Raw genomic sequence first — 22,921 nt, forward strand, 5'->3', positions numbered from 1 at the left:
CGGCGGGCGCCTGCTGTCCAATGAGGGGCCGAGGCGCGTTTGGCGGGTCGGTCGGTGGCGGGAGTTGGCGCCACGAGCCGCGTCCCGCGCGCACCGGTTGCCGTTGGCCATGCTGTGCCGCGCGCTGCTCCGCCGCGCCTCGGCCGCGCCGCCCCGTGAGTACCGCGCCCGCCCCGCGCCCCGCTCCGGCCCGCCCCGCCGCTGCCTCTTCCCCGGCCGGCGGCGCCGCGGCAGCGACAGCCCGGGCCGCCCGCTGCCGTAGCGGTGGTCTCGGAGCTCCCGGGTTACAACCCCCCCCCAACCCCGACGGCGGCTCGGCTCCTCCCGAGCCGCTGCGGGGGCCTCGGGGCTCCTCGCGTCCGCGCCGGTGGTGTCCGGTGCGGTTACGGTCCGTCTGTCTCGCCGTAGGTCGGTCCTCGCCGCTCCCCCTGCAGCACTTCTTGGACAGCTACCAGTGCAGCCGAGAGGATGACCACCTGTCCTACGGCGAAACGGGGATGCCCGTCCCTCCTTTCGGCTGTGCCTTTTCTGCAGGTAAAGTCGCCTTCGGGAGGCCCTTTCAGGGGCCAGGCTGTGGGGTCCGCTATCAGCACTTTTAAAATAAAATTTTTAATATGTCTCATTATTTGGTTTTAGAGTTTACTGCTTTAAAATGAACTGGTAACAGTGTCTTTGCATCTAAATGTGATATAAACTGCATGATGGTGCTCCTAGATACACCAGCGAAAAGTATTCCCTTAAAGAAGCAACTACAAAGCATTTATTTTAAATCCTCTTTGTTTCAGCTTTGTCTGTTTCAAGGTATGTCCTCTTGGTGACAGTGCTAGGCTACATAGTTGAAAAACTGAACTTTGTTCAAAGTGTATAAAAGATATGACAGGATGGAGTATGTAGAAATCAAAGAAGCGGCTGGATGTCACTAGACTGTGACACGTAGCATTTTCCCATGATAAATACATGATGAGTGAACTAAGCGTGGAAGCTTCTAAATCTTTAGTGCAAAACTCTTTCATTTGTAGAACTCTGGTTTTGCTGGGAGCTTATACATTTCTCCAAGGCAGCTTCCTGCTTTTCTAACTCACATCCACAGAAAGTACTGGAGGTTGTAAATGATAGGTAGTATAGATACAGAAAACTACAACTAGAGAACTATTATAGCTGGTGAAAGAGGCCATTATCTCAAAAGTTGCTCCTGGAGCCATTTGATTGCCCATCTGTAGTAGTTCCTGAATGGAACATCTAGAAAAAGCGTTTGCCAATATTTCTGCATTTTGAACATTTAGATTGCCATGTAAATACTTTTTTTTCAAACCTATCTATTTGCCGTGTACCCTACTTGAAGTGTTTGTGGCCCTTCACAAAGAGCAGGGACATCATTATGATTCAGCTACATAATATACAAACACATTTTGATTTCTTTTCAGCCCCGAACTTGGAGCATGTACTGGCAGTTGCAAATGAAGAAGGATTTGTTAGACTGTACGATACTGAAGCTCAAACTACCAGCAAACTCATCTTTAAGGGTATATATTATACAAAATGTGATCTTCACTTGATGTGTCATGTACTAGATCTACTGGAATCAAAGAAAGCTTTTTGCAAGTCATTTAAACATTAACGTGGGCAGTACTTAAATCCTTTCATATACTTTGCTGAGTTTTTACAGAGCAGCAGTGTGACTGTGCTCTTACAACAGCAGTAGTAGGTGAATTGTTCTGTGATGTTTTTCATGCCTAAGGGAAGCTGTTGACAAGTTTTCTGATTTCAGTGTCTGGTGTTCTTTAGTCTTCTGCAAAATATCACACTGCAATGCACTGAGCTAATCTTGGTTTTTGTTTTGTTGTTAGAATGGCAGGCTCACTCAAATGCTGTATTTGACCTTGCCTGGGTACCAGGGGAACACAGGATTGTAAGCAGTCTTTTCCCACCTAATTTTGTTTTTAATGCTTTGGCAACGGTGTGCAGAAAATGACTAAAGCTTTTTATTTTTCCTTCTGAAGGTCACTGCTTCGGGAGATCAGACAGCCAAGATGTGGGATGTGAGAGCCGGGGAGCTTCTTGGCGTATGCAAAGGTCACCAGTGTAGCCTCAAGTCAGTTGCTTTTTCTAGATTTCAGAAAGGTAAATGTCAATATTCCCTGTTGTCTCTTTTTCCCTTCTTCTTTCCTCCTGGCACATCGGTACTTTTGGGGCTAAAAAGGGCTTTGGAAACCGTCAGTTAAAATAGCAGAGGCAAACTGAGCAGCAGCCTAGCCAGTGAAGCAAAACTAACTTGTTGGAACTTCACAGTGACCTGATCCTAATATCTGCATGTTTCTGATCTTGGGCAAGTTTAAGACATTATATTGAAATCATTCAGTCCTTACTTCCATACATAAATTTGTAAATACTCTTTCCATAAGCTGTTTTCTCTAGAGTAGTAGTAAAGAAAGACTAGGAAGACTAAGGAAACTATTCAAAAAGCATGGCAGAACACTGGCCTGAGTTTTGTATTTCTAGGACTGGCATCCCAAGTGTTGGCAAAAGAGCTAGAGGCACTTAGATGGCATTGTACTGCATTTGGTTAATTAAAATAAAACTTTCGGAAGCTAACAGCACTCTTTTCCGCTCTCTCAGCTGTCTTCTGTACTGGAGGCAGAGATGGAAACATCATGGTTTGGGATACCAGATGCAACAAGAAAGGTAACTGAACTTTCAGATAAACATCAAAAAAGCTCAGTATCTTGTGTAAAAACAGTACTCAGATGTACATGTTGGACTAATGCTTTTGATTACAACATAGGCAACACTTGCCTAAGAAGAGGCTTGTCAGATAACAGTGGACTGCTTTTGTACAGTAAAGGGGCAGAATAGGTATTCCTTCTGTGTCTAATGTTTTTTGCACTTTGTAACAGTGTCAGATTAGCAGCATGATATACATGCTGTCCTGATAATACCCTGTGTACTGGTAAGGAGATAAGGAGGTACGGAAAACATCCTTGTGTGGGACAAGCAAGGAGATAGATGGGCTGGATGAGAGTGCTCAGGTCAGAGCCGTTCAGATGGGTGAAGCAAAGCTGGGAAGATTCCTGCCAGAGTTGGAAGGCAGGCAGAAAGTGCAGGAGCAAAGGAGCTTGTGAGCGCTGGGCGCAACTGGATATGTTGTGGGAACACCTCCTAAATGCAGGGTGAGCTCATTCTGCTGCTCTCTTCCTGTTTCCTGGAGCTTTTCCTTCTCCGGTCAGGGCATGCCTTTATGCCTCTTCCCAGTTCCCTGCTCGATCCCAGAAGTTTCCTGGCCTGTGCTGTCAGAACATGTCTCACTCTTTCATCTGGCCCAGGCTCCCTGGCTCTTCAGACTAGCAACTGAGGGAAAGGAGAAGCTCCACATGATTGAAGTGGAAAGTATAAACAAAAAAAAAAAAAAAAAAGAAAAGTCACTTTTCTCCAGTGCAGCAGTAAGTTTCATAAAGTGAGAAGTAGCAGCCAAAGGCTACTAGAAAATTATGAAGTGGAAAACACTGGAAACCTACCTATCAGTACAGTTCTGCTCAGGATGAAATGGGTTGAACACTCCAGATGAGGATGCACGCTGAAGCCCAGCCCAAGGGGTGATGATTTCCAAAGGCAGCCAGCCTAGGCCAGTTCTAGCTTCAGTGCCCACGCTACACTGACCTCTGCAATTTTTTGCCATATATGCTCCTGTTTTCTACTGTGTTCTTCTCATTGGTTTCATATGTAACCAGCAATTGTTGTTTTCAGAATACATGAATTTAAATGGTTTTAAAGGTTAGTTTTAGCCACTTTTTAAGATTTTTTTTTTTCCAAGCCGCTGCCTGTTTTATTAAAGTGATGGAAAAATTGCATAGAAACTTTTAATTGAGATGTCTTTGATTTCTTTCAGATGGATTTTATAGGCAGGTGAATCAAATCAGTGGAGCACACAATGTGGTTGACAAGCAGACTCCTTCCAAACCAAAGAAGAAGAGGCAGAACCTAAAGGGACTTGCTCCCTTGGTGGTAGGTATCTGGGGAACAAATGAAAAGTAGGCCTGTCTTCTGAGGACAATGCTGTTCATAGAAGCCTTCCTAAGTAATTACCATGAGAAATATTTGGCTCGAATGTCATAATTGCTTCAGTTTATCTTTGCAGAGGTAGGGTTTTTTGTTATGGTCACTTGCTATGGCTAATTTTAGACATTCTTTATTTGTCTAACAACCCGTGAGCCATCAAAACCATCTTTGTGCAAATGCCATGTGAAAATACTTTTTTTTTTTTTTTTTTGTCCCCAGAGGGGAAAGAAGTGGTCCAGCATTCTTCTTTTGAGGGGGGAGATAGGGAGGGCTGTAATTTTTTTTTTTTCTTCCCTAATTTGACCACACAAATGACCACTTACTGCAGTAAGTCTTATTTAATCTAGTCTTATTTAATCTATTAAACGTTGTGATGAAGGCAGCTCTCTTATCTCTGACCTGAAAGGTTTAACTTCAAACTGCTGCCCAAATACTTACTGCTCAGTGGCAATTGCACTCATGGAAGTGTTCAAAGGGTTGTTGTGTGTTTCGAGATTCTCCTGCCTGGCTAGGAGGAGGTTTCCTTGGTATTCACTTGACCTTGGACTAAGCAGCAAGATCTTGCTGACCTTGAAAGAAAAAAAATGTTGTGGGGTTTTTATTTTCCTTTTTTTTTTTTTCCTTTTCTCCTTCAAGGATTTCCAGCAGAGTGTAACTGTGGTGCTGCTTCAGGACGAGCATACTCTTATTTCTGCAGGAGCTGTTGATGGGTAAGGAGGGAGGAACACCTGCTTTTCTGTCTATTCTGCATGTTCTTCACAGTGGCACAAAAAGACTGGGCAATTTTTTTCCTAAGATCACACAGTGGCCCACAAAGCTACAGTTGCTATTATGTAGAATCAGCAGAGCTATGCTGCCAGCTTGCTTTGGCAAAGCTGAATGCTGCTTTTCTTCCTTACTGGAGGTGGCAGTGCTGGGACAAATTGTGCTTATGTGGTAAATGCTCATTTTAGTGTCTTAGCTACGGAGCAGAACGAGAGCAGTTCTTACTATCCCTCTCTATTCTCATGGACTTATTGAACCTCAAGTAAACAGAGTACTGTTAGAGAGCTGTTTTGGGATGCAAGTGGGTGGTTGGTGCCTGGATATGTGTAGGCATGCTTGAGAAAATGTTGCCTTGAGCTACAAAGGGTGCATTCTTCTAGGTGCCAGATCTGGTGCAGATCTTGGAGCTCAAGCAAACTGTCTCACTGATTAGCATGGCGATTACCCTCTCAGAACTCCATTCTTTAGCAGGCTCCAAGTGGTCAGAGCCTTTCTCAGGCAGATAAGATTGACTCTCCTGCCTATGGCTCGTGAGAGAGGCTTGCTCCTGTCAAGGAGGAAAAACCTTGAAGGCCTTCATTTTTAAAACTGCAAGTCAGGAGTACAAAGGCTTCCTTGCATTTCCTTTTACTAGCTGAAGAAAGTTGACTTGTGCCCCCATGTTGTATGTTGTGTAAGTTACAGAAGACAGTGCCACTTCCTCATCCATAACCAGCAGAGCAGTTGTTTTGCTTTCAGCCTGTCTCTGCTCTACTCTTGCTCAGCTGCTCCTTAGTGCTGGACACTCCTCAGTAATGAGCAATCTGTTTCCCTGTACTCTTAGAAGGACCTGTCAGCATTGCAAAATAAATTTTGAAGTTGAAGACACTTGTGCTTTTCTCTTTCAGTGTGATCAAAGTATGGGACTTGCGCAAGAACTACGGGGCTTACTCTCAGGACCCAATGCCTTTCAAGTCTTTTTTATACCCTGGGACCAGTACTCGCAAACTTGGTAAGTTATTGGAGGATGTATTTGTTAAAGTGCAAAGTGAATTTAAGAAGTACTGGCAGTGACATCTCTTTAGCCAGTTAGTGATCAGACTGACAAGCTCAGCAGGGCATTTTGATTGCCAATACCAAATCTTCAAGTTGCAGAGTCAGTGTGCCCCACTTTTGTATCATTGCACCAATGACAAAGACTTGCATAAGCTTCAGCAGTGCATTTTCAGAAATGGAGATGAGAGAATGATAGAGCTCTTGAGGCAGAATTCAGCTAGTAGTTTTGATGCATGAGAAAAAATCAGATCGAACTCTTTCTTTGCATTGTATCTTGCAAATACAACAGACCAGACTGGGTTTTTACATTATAACCTTCCAGAGTCGAGCAATACTTAATGCTGTTTGTTATCAAAAACAATAGCACTCTTGTTCATGCAGCTCTGTGCTTCTTTGTATTAATATCTTAGTGCCTTACAATGCTCTGATGCAACACAGTAATTCCTGATGACTTATCTAATCAACTATCTTGACGTAATGGTCAGTGTCAGTCCCAAGAACTTGAGGGTAATCCTCGAAGAGCTGTTTGTGGAATAATGTGCTGTCAGGGAAAGATTTTTTTTTTTTTAACGCAAATCACTAGCAAATCAGAACTTGGCTTTTTCTACCAAAGCATGAGGGTTTCTGTTTATTTTTAATCTATAAATTCTACAATTCATTGTTCCTGTTGTCTGTTTGAAACTATCAAGTGAATCGCTTGCCTGCTCTGAAGGTGAGATCCTCTCTAAATATCGCCCTGAATCCTCATGAGAAAATGTAGATATTATTCTAGAAGCTTTCCTTCTCCAGCAAGTGCTCTGGCAAACAAATAAATTTCCCAATAACAATCTCATATACAATAGAGATCCTTTCCAAATTTCCCTCTCTAAGCATCTCTTTGAGAATGCCTGTTTTTTGTGAAGTTATTTCTGATGAAGAACTTCTCTCTTTGTCTATAGGATATTCTAGCCTTGTTTTGGATTCCACTGGTGCTAATCTGTTTGCTAACTGCACTGATGACAGTATCTACATGTTCAACATGACAAGTTTAAGGACCATTCCAGGTATGCATGACATCTGTGGAAAGAGCTGCAAAAAATAGGTGTTGCAGACCATAGAAAGGCAAGTTTCTCCCTGTGACTTAGAGAGACCAGCTTGAATGCTTAGGAGACTCATTCCATGCTCTTATATCTAAATCCACCCAGGAGAGAAGGCAACTGTGCAAGGGCAAATCATATTTTGTGTTAAGCCACCCACATGAAATTAATAGCACAAAAACTTGCATAAATGCAGATACTGGTTCACCCAGACTGAGATTAAAGGTAGTTTGCATGTTATCTGGTGGGGAACAGCTAGTGTCTAGCTGCTACCCACCTGAAGCAAGTTTGAATCTTGTGCTTACTGGCAATCACTGATTTTTCGAGCTCTTAGATATGAATCCATGTAAAATGGTCATAATCAGATATTTTAAGATGTCTTTTAAATTTAGCTTCCATTGCAGTTTCTGGGAGGAGGCATCCCCAGCATAATGTAGAGATGCTTCAGCTTTTTTGATTCCTTCAGCTCTGCATCTGTGACTTTTATGTTGGCAAGGCAGCCCACAGATTTCAGCGCACGAAGCTGCTATGTCAGAAGCCAGTGGCCGCTTCTCAGAAAGCAGCAAAACTTGTTAGATGCATTCCAGCCAGACACGTCGTTTAGTTTCCGTTGCCTTTTCTCCATCTTTCAGTTAATTGAAATTAAATGAACAATATGTCCTTCTGTCTGCTCTTCAGGAAGGCAGTGTGGTGGATGGGTATGCTTCCAGAGTCGAGAAGTGGTGCAAGTAGCACATTTTAATAGGTCAGTTGTTGAGTTTTACCGTGGGTGTGACTGTTGAGCTGTGGAAATACACAATATCCTGTCCCCGCATGGGAGTGGGCTCTCTCCAAAGTGCAGAGCATCCCACCCTCGGCCTCCTCATGGAGCTCTTGCCTTCTGCATGCAGCTGATAAAACCCAGCGAGCAATCGGTTCAGCCAGCCGGATGAAGCATGTGTGGCTTCTTGGCGTGTCGCTGTTCCCGCAGAGGGCAGGGCTTGCCCACCGCTCTGTGCTTCTCTCCTTTTGTCCCCGCTGGGGCTGCGCTTGTCTGGTCTTGAGGCAGCTGGAGGTTGCGGGGGGACATGAGGAAATTCCTCGCTCTAGCAGGACTTGCTGGTAGGTGTGACTTAGGAAGGGACTCGCTGTCCCGTAGCTGTTGCTGCGCTGAGAGAGCTGTGGGTAAAAAATTAAGGGATATTTTGGGGGTCTTGCAATTTTTCGAAGACCACCAAAGGCAGCCACCTGTCCTCTGGTCTGTGGGTCACCTCCTTTACCAAAACCACTATTAAAACAGGGCTGGTAGAGGGGGTGTCAGCCCTGCCTGGTGCTACATCGGGAAACTCGACCTTTCTGCCCCGATGAGAGGATGTGATGCAGTGCAGCCGGGTGCCCTCGGTCCACCCTCAGCTCCAGTGCTGGCTACCAGCTCCTCCAGCCCTCGCAACAGGGGAAACAGTGGCCATTCAGGATGATGCTTTCAAGGTTTTCACAAACACTATTGGGGCTTTAAATATAGGCAACTGGCAAGTGCGGTTGACATGGTGCAAGTTTTATTGATGAAATAAAGATGCTGGAGCAGGAGGAAGGAGCAGCAAACGCGCTCGTTGCCGCTTGGGTGAAAGAAGGCCCTCACTATGCTTTCTGCTAATGTCGCGGGGCTGGTGGTGGTGGAACCATAACCAGAGTAGTGGAGCAGCCCCAGGTGATGTCTCGGGGTGCTTGTGACATGAGTGAAGCTGAAGCTTCAATGAAACTGCCACTGCTTCCTAATGCTGTGGAGAGAGCTGTTCAGGTAAACCTGCTTCGTTTGGGAAGCCTGAAGGGCTCCAGGTGAATAATAAAGACTTCCTGCTGCAACCACTTTCTCCACTTTCTCCGGAGGATATGTGGCTGGGCAGGAAAAGCCTGTAAGATCAGCTTTGCTTGTGCAACCCACTCTAGGCCTATGCATTGAGTGAGGCTTTTTTTTTTTTTTTTTCTCCTCACAGCGGCGGTTTTCAGCGGGCACCAGAATTCAACCTTTTACATCAAATCCAGCACCAGCCCAGATGACCAGTTCCTGGTCAGTGGCTCGAGTGACTGCAACGCATACATCTGGAAGGTGAGGTGACTGGGACAGATCCAAGCATGCAACCCCGAGCTGCTCTGCTCTTTCATTTCATTTGCTTTTCATGTTCACGTAGGACACTCCCTGTCTCCCACTCCTGCTTACAGCAGCCTGGGGTTAGCTCCTGGCATGTTGTGCCCCGAGTCTGTTGTTCTCAGGGTTAGATGTAACTGTGTAATGTAAAACAGAGCTAACCTCTTGCCTTCAATATGTCTCTCATCACTGCTGCTTATTGCAAGTTGCTGATTTTAATCTGGTTTTAATGGGCATTAAAATCCTCTTTCAGTCCAGCTATGACAAGTAGACAGACAGTTCTAGGTTCATATTTAGCAACGGAGCACTTTAACAGAAACCTAACAATTTAATTGTTTTGAAGGGCACTCTTTTCCGCCCAATTCCTCTTTTTCCAGAGCTTGCTTCAGACATGGCTTTTTATCATGCTTAATCTACAGTATTTAAAGCCTTTGTATTACAGCAATAGCTCAGCCAGAGCCTTCAGGAAAATTCCAAAGCACTGTCTGACAGCTGAGAGGCTTCATCACTTGGCATCTTGTGCTGACATGTAGGAAATGCAAAGTCACCAAGTTAATAGCAGGGACCACAGAACAAGGTGCACTTCAAGTTCTGGTTTTCATACTGGACAGCCATGCAGAACAAGGGTAGGCTTCTTATTGATGTAGAATTGACAGAAACTGCAGGTGGCTGCTTCTTTCAGGTTTGGAGTAATCTTTAGGGAATGCTGACTTGTTTACCCCTGCCATAATGACTTTGAAAGTAACATACAAACCTTTGAGAGTAGAGGGTCGGGCTGCTGTGGTTTGACATGGAGTCTCTTTGATTTGGAGAATGCTGGTAAACAGCTGGGTTGCTTACTCAGAAGCAGCAGGAGTGCAGTAGCGTGGGTTCTCCGCTGCCAAGTGGTGTCATTTTATTCTTCCTCAAGTTCTGTGCAAGTTCAGCAAAAATACCTGCGCAAACTTGGGTTGGGCATCCTACCTTCAGATGTTTTGATACTTGAAATGCAGGCTGGGGCTGGGACGTTAGCATTCAAGGAGGTCATTACATCTCAAAGTTTAAGTGTTTAAGCATATTTAGAATGCATTTGTGTACAGAAGGCTTATGTTGGTATCACATCTGGGTGACAGATTGTATTGCATGTTTATTAAACAAATCATCAGATGATCACTTTTTAATACCCTGGTCATGTTAGAAAGTGAGACTTCCAGCAAAATTGTCTCTTTTGACATCTGTCATATTCAGAGGCACCTTAATTTTTTTTAAATGCTGGAAGCTTTTACTAACTCTGGAACACGTGTATCTTTTCCTGGGATGAGGATTTACTATGCTGTGAACAAAACATGGCTAGATATTGCAGATGCAAATAATGTGTTATGTTGGAAATAACATAATGAAGAGCACTAGCTTTCCATATCTGGAAAGAAATGAAAGGCAGGACAAGACATTGTTGAAGAATGAAAGGCAGAGCAAGAATTCGTCCACCTAGATTATTTCTTTGAGAAACTTTGGCATCAGTGCTAAGTTGTGTTTGGGTCAGCAATTCCCAAAGAACACTGTAGCTAGAAGTTATTGCTGACGAGGACACTGTTTCAGGCTTTTGCAACATATACATCACTTTCAGGCAATGAACACTCGCTTTATTGTGTTGTTGGTTTGTTGTTTTGATTTTGTTGGGTTTTTTTTAATTACTGGTCTGTCAGTTAACGAACCGACTCTTCAACAACCCTAAGATTATAAAAGCCAGATAGCAGAGAGGTTTCTCTGGACAAAGATGGTACCTAGCTGAGCTACCTTCCTGGTAATAAAAAAATTGCCTTTATAGACACATACTTCCATCGTCTTTGAATCCTCTGGTACACATGTAACTGTACTTTACAGCTGTACTTCACACCTCACTCCGAGGTGACCATATTAAGTTACCCTTTGGTCTCTCACAGCCTCGAAATTTATGTGCTTCTGTATTGTATAGTGCATAAAACTACATCCACTATTTTATGCGGAATCTTGAAGATGGATATAACAGCTGTTTCAGTGGGGAGAGTAACTAATGAAGTCTCATTTCCTAGGTTTCTCTTTTTAACCTTTCCACAATAGCTCTAACTTCCCCACCAATATCCTGTCAAATCAGGCAAAAAGCAGCATGTGCTGTGGCTAATCCTGGCTTAACGTGCACAGCCTTGCCAACTCTCTTCTGCCAAGCACAGTGGACGCAGCTATAACTATGCATCCTCCTTTAGTTCACAATAATATAAGTTGAGTGTAGTTGGTCTGATTTACTGTAGTATAGCGTAAAACCACTGTGTCCCAGCAAGAGTAATTCTCTTCCTCTGTGTTCCTTCCAGCAATCAGTGGCTACTGGACCGCTATTGTGTCTGTGTTGTGTGTCATAGCAAGACTGCTATTAAATGTAAACAAAGGTGTTCTCTGCACCGAGATCTCCTGTTGTTTATTCCCTAAATAGGGATTTGGTTTCCATGGTATTACATGTTTTGGCAGAGAAAGGAATACCCTGACCAAGGCATTTAGTGGATATTTAGTCAAGTGATTGCCTTTGCTATGCCAGGAAAAGAAAAAAAGTGGCCTGTTAAGATGAACCAGTTTGTATCAGAACAACTTTAAGATCTGAAGCTGGATATTCAATTGAGGTTTTGCAGGCTGTTGTAGGAGGTGATCCACAAGAGGAAACAAACCCTGTGTGTAAATCAGAAGCCTTCCTGCATGTCTTGCATCTTCCTTTGAAATCTATATACGTCTACTACTTTTCCCACACAGTAAAGAATCTGCTCATTCACTTAGCTGTTTATGCAAACTCCCTGGATAAATTCCCCTTATAATGTCACATCAATAATGGTGACTCATAGCTCCAGAAAGGATTGCCTGCTGAAAGCATGCAAAACTTGGATGCATGTGTGTTTTCTTCTTTGGGCCATTTAACGCTAGCTTCAGCTGCATCTGTCACTGACAGGAGCTGTAATCAAAGACTAATAACAATACTGTAGAACAGGAGCAAGTTTGGTTTTTTTTTAAGGATGTAAGAGAAATGGAGATCAATTGGATGAGCCTGAGTGGTTTAGGGAGCTTTTTTTATGAACTCTTAAGAGGGTCTGTGGTCCAGCTAGTTGGAGGAGGTACAGGCACTTGGCAGTCACACAAATGCCAGTTCCGAAGCCAGTGAAGGTTCACGTATAGGATTTTGTTGGTGACAGTTTCATTTTTTTAATAAACTATTGACCTGTGATTGGGACGTTTGTGAAACAGCAGCAGATCCTTAGTCAAAGTATGAGCTTCCCAAACTTGTCAGCATCTTACCTAGAACAGGTAGAGGTACTTAATATAGTAAAATGCTTGTGTTGTGTTTTGGGCTGACACCTCTGGAGGCAGAAATCCTGAGTGTAGCAGAAATTAAACAAGTGTTTCCAGACAAGTCAGTACATTTCAGTGCTGACCAGCTGCTTCACCTCGAGAAATGAAGCACCAACTGATTCTTAGGGCTCCTTCGCCTGTCTCATGATGACAGGCTGAGAGCATTTGATTTACTCGTGTCATATAGGAAAGATGGAAAGGATTCACATGCTTCACAGGTGGGCTGTGGGGTCTTTTCTTAGTGACGTATATTAGGTTGCAGGACTTCTGATTGTGTGCTTGTTTTTCTATGGAATTTTTAAGGTTTCTGAGCCCAGCCTTCCTCCACGGATACTCCTTGGTCACTCTCAAGAAGTTACCTCCATTGCTTGGTGTCCTTCAGACTTCACTAAGGTTTGTTTTCTAGAAAATTTTCTTTCCCATGAAACAAAAGATGTGATGTGGCAACATCTGCTTTTCAAAATTGCAGCAGTGTTTGTTTATTTGGGAGGAAATTTTTAGTCAATAATTTCTAAAACTGTTCATTTAGGGGGCAGTAAACTATGCTAGTCACATGAGTGCAATGTATCATAAGTCTTTAATCATTTTCAAATAATTTAGGCTATTTGATAAGACCTAGGAAATTGCAAATGAACAAATACTTCTTCTAATGAGAGCCTGTGACACTACCTGTAAGAGACAAAACTGTGAAACCATTTAATCTGGACTTTCATAAGCCAAAAGTTTGTTTTGTGGTTCTATTCTTACAGCTTTCTTACCTGTCTGGCCATTGATACATCTGCATGTCTTGTACAGAGCGGCAAGAAGTTTTGAATGCCCTTTAAAAAACGTGTGGGCTCTTTTCATTGTGACCTTTTTTCAAAATCTGAGCTGTTTTAATGACATATTTGTGTGTGTACCCAAAAACCTACAATGAAATTGGGTCAGTAATTTTGCACCAGAGATCACTAAAAGGAAGAGGACTGCAGTAGGAGGTTGGTTCAAATGATTGGCCTAGCTCAAAATGAGAAACAACCCTGAAAAATCCTAGATAGTGTCCTAATAATAGCCAGTTTCTTTCATCCCATAATATTAAGCAAGTCAGCCACTCTTCCTGGCTTGCACTATAGCTCTGGATCTTCAGAAAAGCGTTGCAGTGTAGGAGTCTTGTGGCCAAACAGGAGGAATTGTTCTGGTTGTGTAAGATGCACAAAAATATGAGAATTGGCAATCTGTGATCTAGAGGTGGCCCAGCATCCTGATCATGATGTGTTGGAAATGCAGACCAATACCGCTTTTAAAATCGTTACTGATACAGGTAAGAAATAGTCAGCCATTGTACAGATGCTGAAGCATGAAGAAAAGTGGAAGATGTGGTGTTAAGACGGGTCAGGAAGCTGCTTGGAGTGATTTGAGAGGCAAAGCTGCTTTTTGTAGGTACACTATAGGTGTCACAGAGGTCAGAGTAGAGGCACTTTCCCATCCAGTTTGCTATGAACTTTGACCACAGCATTTCCTTTTTCTTGCTGCTGATTTCCATGTGAGTCACCAGCCAATCTGTCCAAAGAGAGCCATAAAATGGGCGCTAGGCGAGTTCTGCTGCTTCTTTGGATGAGATTCCACAGATCCTTTTGGAGCGTGCGATGCTGCAGCGGGGATCTAGACCAGTGTTTCTAGCAGAGTTGGTTTCTCTGCCAGATACTGCTGACATACGACTCTGAAGAGAAAGTGCCTGAGGCTGGCGCAACAGCCTTCCAATGTCACCTTCTTGGTGTGTTGCAAATGTTTGTCCCCAAGCATAAAAGCTCCTGAGTAACAGAGACAGACCTAGATACAGGTGCAAAAAGCGGCATGGCCGCTTTTGTCTACCGAGTGATTGAGATCTCAAAATACATCCTGGCCCTTCCTGAGCAGACTGGTGTCTCTTACAGAGCTGTGCAAGGCAGCCGGTTACTGGTGACTGACAATTTGCAGAAAGACGTGGAGGTGGCAGCCTTGCCAACTTTAATGCAAATGCTGCTGTCTGGTATGGCAAAGAAACAGAGTTCAGTTGTTTTCTTTGTTTTATGGGCAAATCTTGTACCTGCTTAATCAGGCTTCACCCTCATTCATATTGGCGTGGTCTATTGGGTGTAGCTGTTCTATTTCACTTGGCCAGCGATCCAGAGGATGTGCTCTGGTTACTCCAACAAACTAATTTATACCGTAGATTGCCACGTGCTCTGACGACAACACCGTGAGGATTTGGCGCTTACGACATCGTCCTGAGGAGGAGAAATCAGCATTCAGCAAAATCAACTTGGTGGGCTGGGTCACTCAGAAGAAACCAGAAGAGCAACGTGGAGCAGGTAAGGCCCCTGAGCTGAGGTGTCTTGCTCTGCAACACAGCTTCTCACTTTTGGCTGTTGTCTGTACCAACAGAAGCCTTTGGCTTTTCTTACTAGTGTTCTATTTTTTTTTTGTATTAGGCATTAATTCATATAGCCAGACAAACACTTCTACTTGTAAATACTTCAGCCACCAACAAGAAAAGCTGACTGAAATAGCTTGCAAGTATGCTGAAGTCTATATGAGCAGACTGTAAAGCAAATATTCACTAATACAGCTTGTCAGGCAGCCAGATCTTCAGTGGGGATCGGCAGGGTTCAATAGTCGAACAGCCAAAGCAGATCTCATGTGTGCATGTGCTGTAGCACTAAGTCACACTTTTTTTTAGTATCAAATAATAACTGAGACCAGTAAGATCATATACTTTTTCCAGTTTGCTAGTTTACCTGATGGCTCATATACCACCTTGGAACTCTGAACTCTTTCCTCCTGCCCAGTGGTTGAATTCTGCAGATTTCTTTGCTGCTGCTACCAGTATTACACCTCTTTATTCAGCTTCATACAGTGGTACTGACTGTCTACACAGACAAATGCCATGTAGTGAAAGTACTTCAAAAATGCACATAGACAATCGTGATGCGATCATAATGTTCGAGAATTAATCGGTAGCGTTCATCTGTTCACACATTAAGACTAGCTAACAAATGCAATACCTTTCTACAAAGCCTAGGCGATGAGACAAGCTACGCAGCATGCTCTCACAGCTTGCAAGCAGATCTGGGCCCTGTAGAGAACCTACACACTGGACAGAACTTGAGACCAGAAGAAAGGAGCCCTGGATCATCACACTACTTTGACTTGTCTGAAACTTGCATTTTGTTACAGTAGAGTAGGTGAAAGGAGAACAACTCTCCCCAAAAAAAGTGAAATAAGATGAGCTTCTCTGTGGTGTAGCTCTGAACCTAAGACTACAATAGCTTCCCAGCAGCTGGTGGTGTGACTGACTTCCTGTGTTCCACCTATCTTTTCAAGCCACCCTCCAAATGAATGTCACCTTGGCTAACACAAATAAAGGCTGAAGGTCTCCAAATCCCACTAATGGGATAACATTACCTCTAACCTTTTGCCAGGGAGTAACAGTCTTGCAGGAAGTTTGCAGGACAATAGCGGGGAGAGTGCCAGGTCTGCTCCGTATCTGGTAAATGGTTTGTGTGTGCACACCCCTTGCTTCAGAGAGGACTCAAAATCACTTTGCGTACTAGTTTCAGCAAAAGAGAAGTAAGCGTAGGTCTAGTCCAGAAGCCTGAAACCTAAAGTAGCTTGTACACTAAAACTTTACACGTCAGCTTTGGCAATTATGCTAGAAAAATAACTTATTTCTCCTCGCTCTTGCTGTATTAAAGTAACACAGGAGGGAAAAGGAAGTACACAGACACTGCAAACACAACAGCCGGCTTCCTGCTGACCTTGGCTCTTGAACACAAAGCACGTGCTGTCAGAATGTAGGAGTTATCTGCAGAGACTGATTCAGAGCTGGCAAGCTAAGCAATATTTCAGACCTGCCGGGATGAGGTCTAGGTAGTTCCACACCCATTTATGTGGAACAATAAATGTGAGACTGAGGTTGTGTATTGACTGTTGACCTATATCGTCAAGTGTAGCGAGCACAGTTTCCTTTTCTTTGGAAATCATTTGTGTGGTTTCCCTAAGTTGCACTACTTTCTCTATGCTTTTGTGTAACCAAATTTCTGGAGCAGGCCTGTGCATGGACAATTTGTGACTCTTAAATCTGGAAGTTGATTATATCCCTCCAGGAGATTTGTAGCACAAAAGGTAGGAAACATCTGAAATAACCTGCTTTGGTGTAATGCAGGTTGACTACAGGTATTTACGATATTGTACTACATGCAATAGCAGCTTAAATGGAAACAGCTTGGAACTGGCTTAGTAGGAGCCTGAATAATGCAAACAAGCTTACAAAAAAGCCTGATCTTTGTGTTCTTTATTTCAAGTTTGGGGATGTTTCTCAAGTTTGGCGCTGTTTCTCAAGTTTGGATTTGCTTCTTGCTGTGACACCAATCCTACTCTCAAGATAGCTTTTTTCCCTTTATCCAGTGTCTCCTCAGTATAGCTTTCAGACTGGTTTGGAATTGAGAGTTGCCCATACCCAGCTAGTAATGCAATATTCCTGCTCTGTGAATTTGTAGATGGTCATTCAGGATCAGGAGCTGCTGAGCTTGCTACTTCTGCCTCTAGGAGCTTAGATTTTTAAACGCAACTGATGCCCAGCTGAGATATTATTGTGTTGTAAGTGCTCATTAAAGTAAAGATTAGGACAACCAATCTTGGCAGTTACTTTCTCTTAGACCAGATTGAAACAAGTTGTTGTGAAGTGGCATATTTTATCAGGAAAGGAGTCTTTACCTCTCTTTTTTGTGTTAGAGTGATTTGTAGTGGGATCTGCTAATATGGGATCCTCTTTAATTTTGCTCTGATGCACCAGTACTTGTATTTTGGGTAGTAGATAACACAGTAAAAGGAAGTACTGAAAGAGCCTTAGTATGGTATATAATCAAAGAGTCATGTAGGTGCTCACTCGACATGTTATTTGTGAGACAGCCCAGCATGCTAAAGAAAATGGCAGGTTATTCACACTAGACTTCTCGCTGTTGTAATGAAGTGCTTTATAGTACAGTGCTAATGCTGAGAATTAGGAGTTCAGATTAAACCCCTGGTATACAGAAAACGTTTAGAGCTCTTGCACTCAGCAGTGGGAAGGTATAGAGTAATTAAGGTGCTATCCTATTTAATTGTATCACCGCAAGCTAAATGAATGAGAAAGCAGGCATCCAATGAACCCTCTAATGTATTCTCTGTTGGAGGGTGCCAGAAATAAAATAAAAAAAATAAATAAATAAACCCCTCTAATATTGCTGCAGGCCAAGATCTTTGCTATATATGATTTCCACTGTTGCTAGTGAGGTCCTTATGCCCCTGACTGTGACTACTAAGAGGCTGGGTATTCAGAACCTCTTTTCTAAAAGCAGAGGAGTTTACATGTAGGCTAGTGAGCTCAAAAGCCACTGTGAAATATCTATTTGGGATGGATTTTATTTCGTTTGGAATTTAAGTCCTTGTTCAGGAATTGAAGAGTTTCTCACATTTCCCTGGGTGTGGTAAATAACCGCCATCTTCATACTAATATAGCATTGCAGAAAATCCTTCAGCAAAATGATAAGAGAATGGTCTCTCCTTTCCTGTTCTCAGTCTTTTTACCTTTAAAATATGCAGCGATTAACACCTGACCAGGAGCATTATTTGTATAGTAGGGCATTATAGCATAAGGCAGGGGTGTCAAACTCATCTTCACCCGGGGCCACATCAGCCTTGCCGTTGCCTTCAAAGGGCCGAATGTAATTTTAGGACTGTATAAATACAGTATTTATACATAATGTGGCCCCCAGTGAAAATGAGTTTGACACCCCTGGCATAAGGCTTCCTGGGTATTGTAATTAGCTGTGGGGCCTGCTTTCAGTACCTTTGTCCCTCGCCCCAGCTATGCAGACACTAAAGAAGGCAGCGCAGGTGGGGACCAGCCTTGCTGTCAGGCAGCATCTGGGTACAAAGCTGTCTGGACTGAGCCGCTGCAAGGCTTCCAGCAAGGCCAGATAAATGTGCAAGATGCAAGATCTGTTTTCCCTGTCCGTCAGTCCTTTGGCTGTAGCTCATGTAGGAGTGCTCGTTACAGAAGGGACAGACATCAGACATTACACAAATGTACTGTATTATACTTATCAATATGATGTAGGGTTTTACATAGGACTTGTACCAGTTTAACCGAAATTAGGGGGATTTATGCAGCCTCTTAATTCAAAAGGGTATGTCTGAGAATCAGGGTCAGCGCTGAATTCATCTCCTGGTTGGAAGGGCTGTTTATAAAAGGGCTGTATTTAATTTGCTATTCTGTGTTCCTCATCAGACTACTTATTTCTCCCCCACCAGGACCGACAGCCAGCGCACAAAGTACTCCTGCCAAGGCCTTCACAGTGGGCAGCCCCTGTAATTCCTCGCCACGGATGGCTGCCTGTGCTCCCATTTATTCTGGAGACCTTCCCCTGCCTACAAACACTCCGACAGGCGCTCTCAAAACCCAGACGGCGGCAGCCTGCGCGCCAGCCAAGCGCAGCGGAGCCAGCCCGTGCGCTTCTCCCAAACCAAACTCTTCCTCCAAAATGTCCATTAAACATTGGGTTACAAGAACTCCATGCTCTTCTTCTCCAGAAGTGGACACAAAGGCTCCTTCTCCTAGAAAAGCCCTGGCAGAAGTCACCCAAGGTCTCCTGGAAGCCTCTTGCCCTCCTAAAGCCCCACACTCGCAGTTTGAAAAGCGTGCCAAGAGAAGGCTCGAGTGCAGCAAGGACGACGACGTGGGGCAGAAGTGTCTGCAGGCCTGTAGCTGTGTGACTGAACTGGACCATGCAGCTAAGAAATCCAAGCTGAATTTATGTCACTTGGCCGCAGACCAAAAAGCTGATGACGAAGGCTCTCTCAGCCTGGCTGACTTGGATAAAGACTGCGAAGGCTCCAGCCGCAGCCCAAAAGAGCTCTCCTTTCCTGGAAGCCGTATTAATCCATCAGGCGTTCAAACTCCTCCCCATCTCTTCAGATCTCCATGTGGGAAAGACACCGAGGTAGTAGATAAAGAGAATAGTTCACCTGAAAGAAAAAATTGGTTGTCTGCTCTGGGAGAGAAGCTCCGGACTGGCAGAGCTGGCAGCCAGAGCACATCAAACAGCCCCCCGTCATCCTGCAGTCCTTGTGCCAAACGACGAGAGACTGTGGCAGTGGCCACTTCGCCAAAAACTGTAAGTAGGACCGTCAGTGACAGTGGTCATGAAAGCACTTATCCCTAGCTGCCACTCTGCCCTTGTTCTCCCCTGCTCAGGCATTCAAAGAATTATCCCTTTGATTATGGACAAAAAGGATGAATTCTGGCCTAATAAGTCAGATGCATTAATGCTGTTATCTACTAAACCCCTCCATGCGGAAAGAGAATTTTTAGGATGTTGATGTCCCTCACTTTAAAGGGACTTAGGGCACACAGGAGATCAGCGATCCTGGCAGTCCCCGGTCAGGTGTTCAAAGGATGTAGCTGTCACCTGAAATACAGCTTGCTCTGAGAAGCACAACAATGACAGCACCTTTCCTGGCAGATCTACTGTTTGTATGTTCACCGTCACATCTGCCTGATTATGTTACTGGAAAGCCATTTCAGCACTGGAAGAAAGAGCTAAATTTTATTCTAGCTCAGGCAGCAAAAGAATTTGTTACCCATGTTAAAACCATGGGGCTAAATAATGCCTTCAGTTCCTTCAACTGAAAATTAGCAGAAAATAAGGAATTGCAAGAGTCAGAAGACAGGACTTAACCTATATAATCCTACTTTTCACGTGCAAGAAGCCTGGCACAGAGCTCATCCTAGGATCTGAATGTTAAGCTTATAAAGTAGCTAAAAAAGTTGGCACGAGGGTTTAATACGCAAACCGAGAAACTATAATTATGTTTTTTAAAAAAAAACCAAACTTCACTTGTGTGTCTGAAACTGGGCTCTGAGTCCTACAATGTCTTTGGCTGAGTCTTTTTTCAGTAAACATTATGTCAAGTTTCACTTATTAAATTTTAGTTGTACTCTAAATTGAATATCTAATGCCAGAAGCTGCCGTCATTAAGTCTTATTTTAGTAAAATACCTGATTTCACCTCTTCTGGCACTTCTGTCAGATGTGAAGTGTGCAAGCCACCACTCCTGCGGTTATGCACAGCAGCTGAGCTCTTCGTATTGTGGCTGCACCAAGAAATCTTGGTTATAGTAAACCTACAACTACTTGTGCTTTATGCTGCATGTACTTAAATATAAGACAGAGATTTGCCCTGGAGAAAGATTCTTCTAGAAGAATTATCTTTTCTGCCCAGTATGCTCCAGTTCAGATTTCGGGATGCTCCCGAGTTGTATTTGAAGCCTGAGGAGGTGCCTGGAATACCAGCAGCGTCTGTTGATCGGCTACATTTTGCGTACCTGCAGCCCTCTGATCTGCTGGAGGGAGAAACTGCAGCCAGAGTGCTTTTCCAGTGGCAGTAAGTGGTTTCAGCCAGTGTTCCCGGAAGGTAGTAAGCCTCTTATCTGTGAGACAAACAGATTATGGCAAAGAACCTTTCGTTTATTATCTTATTTGGGAAGCTATCAAACCGGAGCAATGATAGAAGGTGACTTTAGGACTCCTGCAGCATATGAACTGTTAACCTAGAAACGTTTCTTGTTGGTTTTGTTTTGTTTTTCCTAGGCTGCAACCACTTCAGTTTCCATAAGGAAGATCTGCACATACTTCCACAAAAAGCCACAAAACGACTGAAGCAGTTGCACCTGGATGTTGACACTGTGATATCAAGACCAAATTTAGCAACGCCGACGATGATGCGCCAGGATTACACAGTTTGTTGTTAGACATTTGTAAACTTGGGGTTTTATTCTCCTGCTTTTAAAGCTGTTAACACTTGAAGTCAGCTGAGCGTGGAAAATTTACACAATACTTAGAGATACTCATGATCTCTTACTGACTTCAGATGATGGATTTTTTTATAAAGAAAAGCAGAGTATTTTTACATGGCAACTGTTATAGGCCAAAGACAGCAACAGCTCTGCTGTGCATTGTTGACAGGCACATATAGCTTGTTGGTTTATGTTACTAATCTGCTGTTGAAACTTCCTCTACTTAGGAATAATGCGTGAATCATTACACACTCCTGAAAAGCAAGTGTTGGGATGTGTGTAGAGAAACTTACTGGAGGTAGATCTGAGCTACTTTGCGCCAAATGTCATTTCTACAGTTATTCCTCTAGTACCATGACTACCCATTTTCAGCAGGGAAGTTATGGATGTGTTAAGTAAGTATAAGACTTTTAAACACCCCAGGTCCATCTGATGGTGATTATAGTCTAAGAGGAGACAAAGTATAATCAAGTACGTAATGCCTGTGCTCCTTTTGCCATCCCCTTGCTCCTCCCAGTCTGAAAACTCCTGTGGTTACTGACTTAGCTGGCTCTTGAACCATCAGCACTACAGCTGTTAAGGGCAACAGCTTGTCACTTCTCTCAAATAAAATACTGGCAAGGTACGTTAGAAAAATTAGTTTCATCTATTCCAAATAGTTGTCCTATAACAGGCAGTTGCTCAGTCACGTCTTACAGATTCAGTCTGTATGTAGCAAAGGCATTAATAACTGCTTATAACTTAATAACACTTTTATAATATGGTATCTATAAAATAATAGATTGTAAAATGGGGGGGTGCGGCACTTGACATTTTAGAAAGCACTTGACAGAGTTTACATATTAATATTAAATGCTTTGCCATTTTAAGTCATCACTGATGCTGACAGAACAAGGTCACTGAAATGAGATTACTGTCCTGCTAGCTAATGATACCAACTCCACAATCACGTTTTCCCCAGGGGGAGCTTGTCCAAGATCTGTATCTTAGGTGGGAGCATTTGCTCTGTCTTCTGGCATAATAGTTCCTAATAACTCTTACAGCTCTGAATCCCTATTAAGTTTTTCTACTGCAAAAGAGTTGAGGTATTTGTAGGAGATGTGATCCAATCAACTCATGTTTTCTATCTGAAATTTTTGCACCTACTTTACAGTAGCATTGAATAGTACAGCAGCTGAAAGGGATTAGAAGAAAACATGCTGGCTGGTGTTTATGTCACAGGTTGTATTTTGTAAGGAAATAAATAACTTGAGAGAAACTGGCTTTTGTGAGAGGTCTCTTACAGCTACAAAGCAAAAGTAAATGTGCAGTGTGCTTTTTTAAAAAAATAAAAGCAGTCACCATCGAGTTGCATCTTTTAGCAGGAGCACTCAGGGACATAGAGGGGCCATAACAACTTTCTCCTTTTTGCTGAATTGCAGCTCATGACCCAATGAGCTTTGAGAAGATGTCATTAGGAAAGTGGGAAAGGTAATGTAGTGATTCAGGCATGTTTAAAAAAAATGGATTTTAAAAACATGATTATCTGGATAGATCTAGTATCTTGGGCAAAACAGAAATTAAAAAAAATCTGTTAGTTTAATTTTAGCCTACCTCTGGATATTAAGGTGGAAGTAGTAGAAACATAACCTAAAGTAAGTAGGTTTGGGATTTCATGCTATCTTAA

The 22,921-nt window shown here is 43.3% G+C and overlaps 1 protein-coding gene across 2 annotated transcripts; it reads left to right on the top strand.

Annotated features, from left to right (window-relative positions):
* The first annotated feature begins 109 nt into the window (after positions 1-109).
* On the top strand, positions 110-21,118 carry DTL (denticleless E3 ubiquitin protein ligase homolog). 2 transcript variants are annotated; one of them, XM_065632154.1, is made up of 15 exons: positions 110-164; positions 409-534; positions 1,425-1,523; positions 1,848-1,909; positions 2,001-2,121; positions 2,617-2,682; positions 3,884-3,999; positions 4,690-4,763; positions 5,706-5,809; positions 6,792-6,896; positions 8,903-9,015; positions 12,706-12,795; positions 14,591-14,729; positions 18,712-19,574; positions 21,050-21,118. In XM_065632154.1, the coding sequence occupies exons 1-15, from the start codon at positions 110-112 to the stop codon at positions 21,116-21,118; spliced, it is 2,202 nt and encodes a 733-aa protein (XP_065488226.1). The 2 variants fall into 2 exon arrangements, with proteins under 2 accessions (XP_065488226.1, XP_065488224.1); XM_065632152.1 differs by having other exon boundaries at positions 110-155.
* Positions 21,119-22,921: the final 1,803 nt, after the last annotated feature.

This window comes from Caloenas nicobarica, chromosome 3, assembly GCF_036013445.1.
Source record: "Caloenas nicobarica isolate bCalNic1 chromosome 3, bCalNic1.hap1, whole genome shotgun sequence".
Lineage (NCBI taxonomy): Eukaryota > Metazoa > Chordata > Aves > Columbiformes > Columbidae > Caloenas > Caloenas nicobarica.

Bases quoted from the DNA above. Each gene is read 5' to 3' on its own strand.
- DTL (XM_065632154.1), top strand. From the start codon at position 110: ATGCTGTGCCGCGCGCTGCTCCGCCGCGCCTCGGCCGCGCCGCCCCGT. The intron at 2,683-3,883 runs GTAACTGAACTT...GATTTCTTTCAG, and splicing joins TACCAGATGCAACAAGAAAG to ATGGATTTTATAGGCAGGTG. The intron at 6,897-8,902 runs GTATGCATGACA...TTCTCCTCACAG, and splicing joins AAGTTTAAGGACCATTCCAG to CGGCGGTTTTCAGCGGGCAC.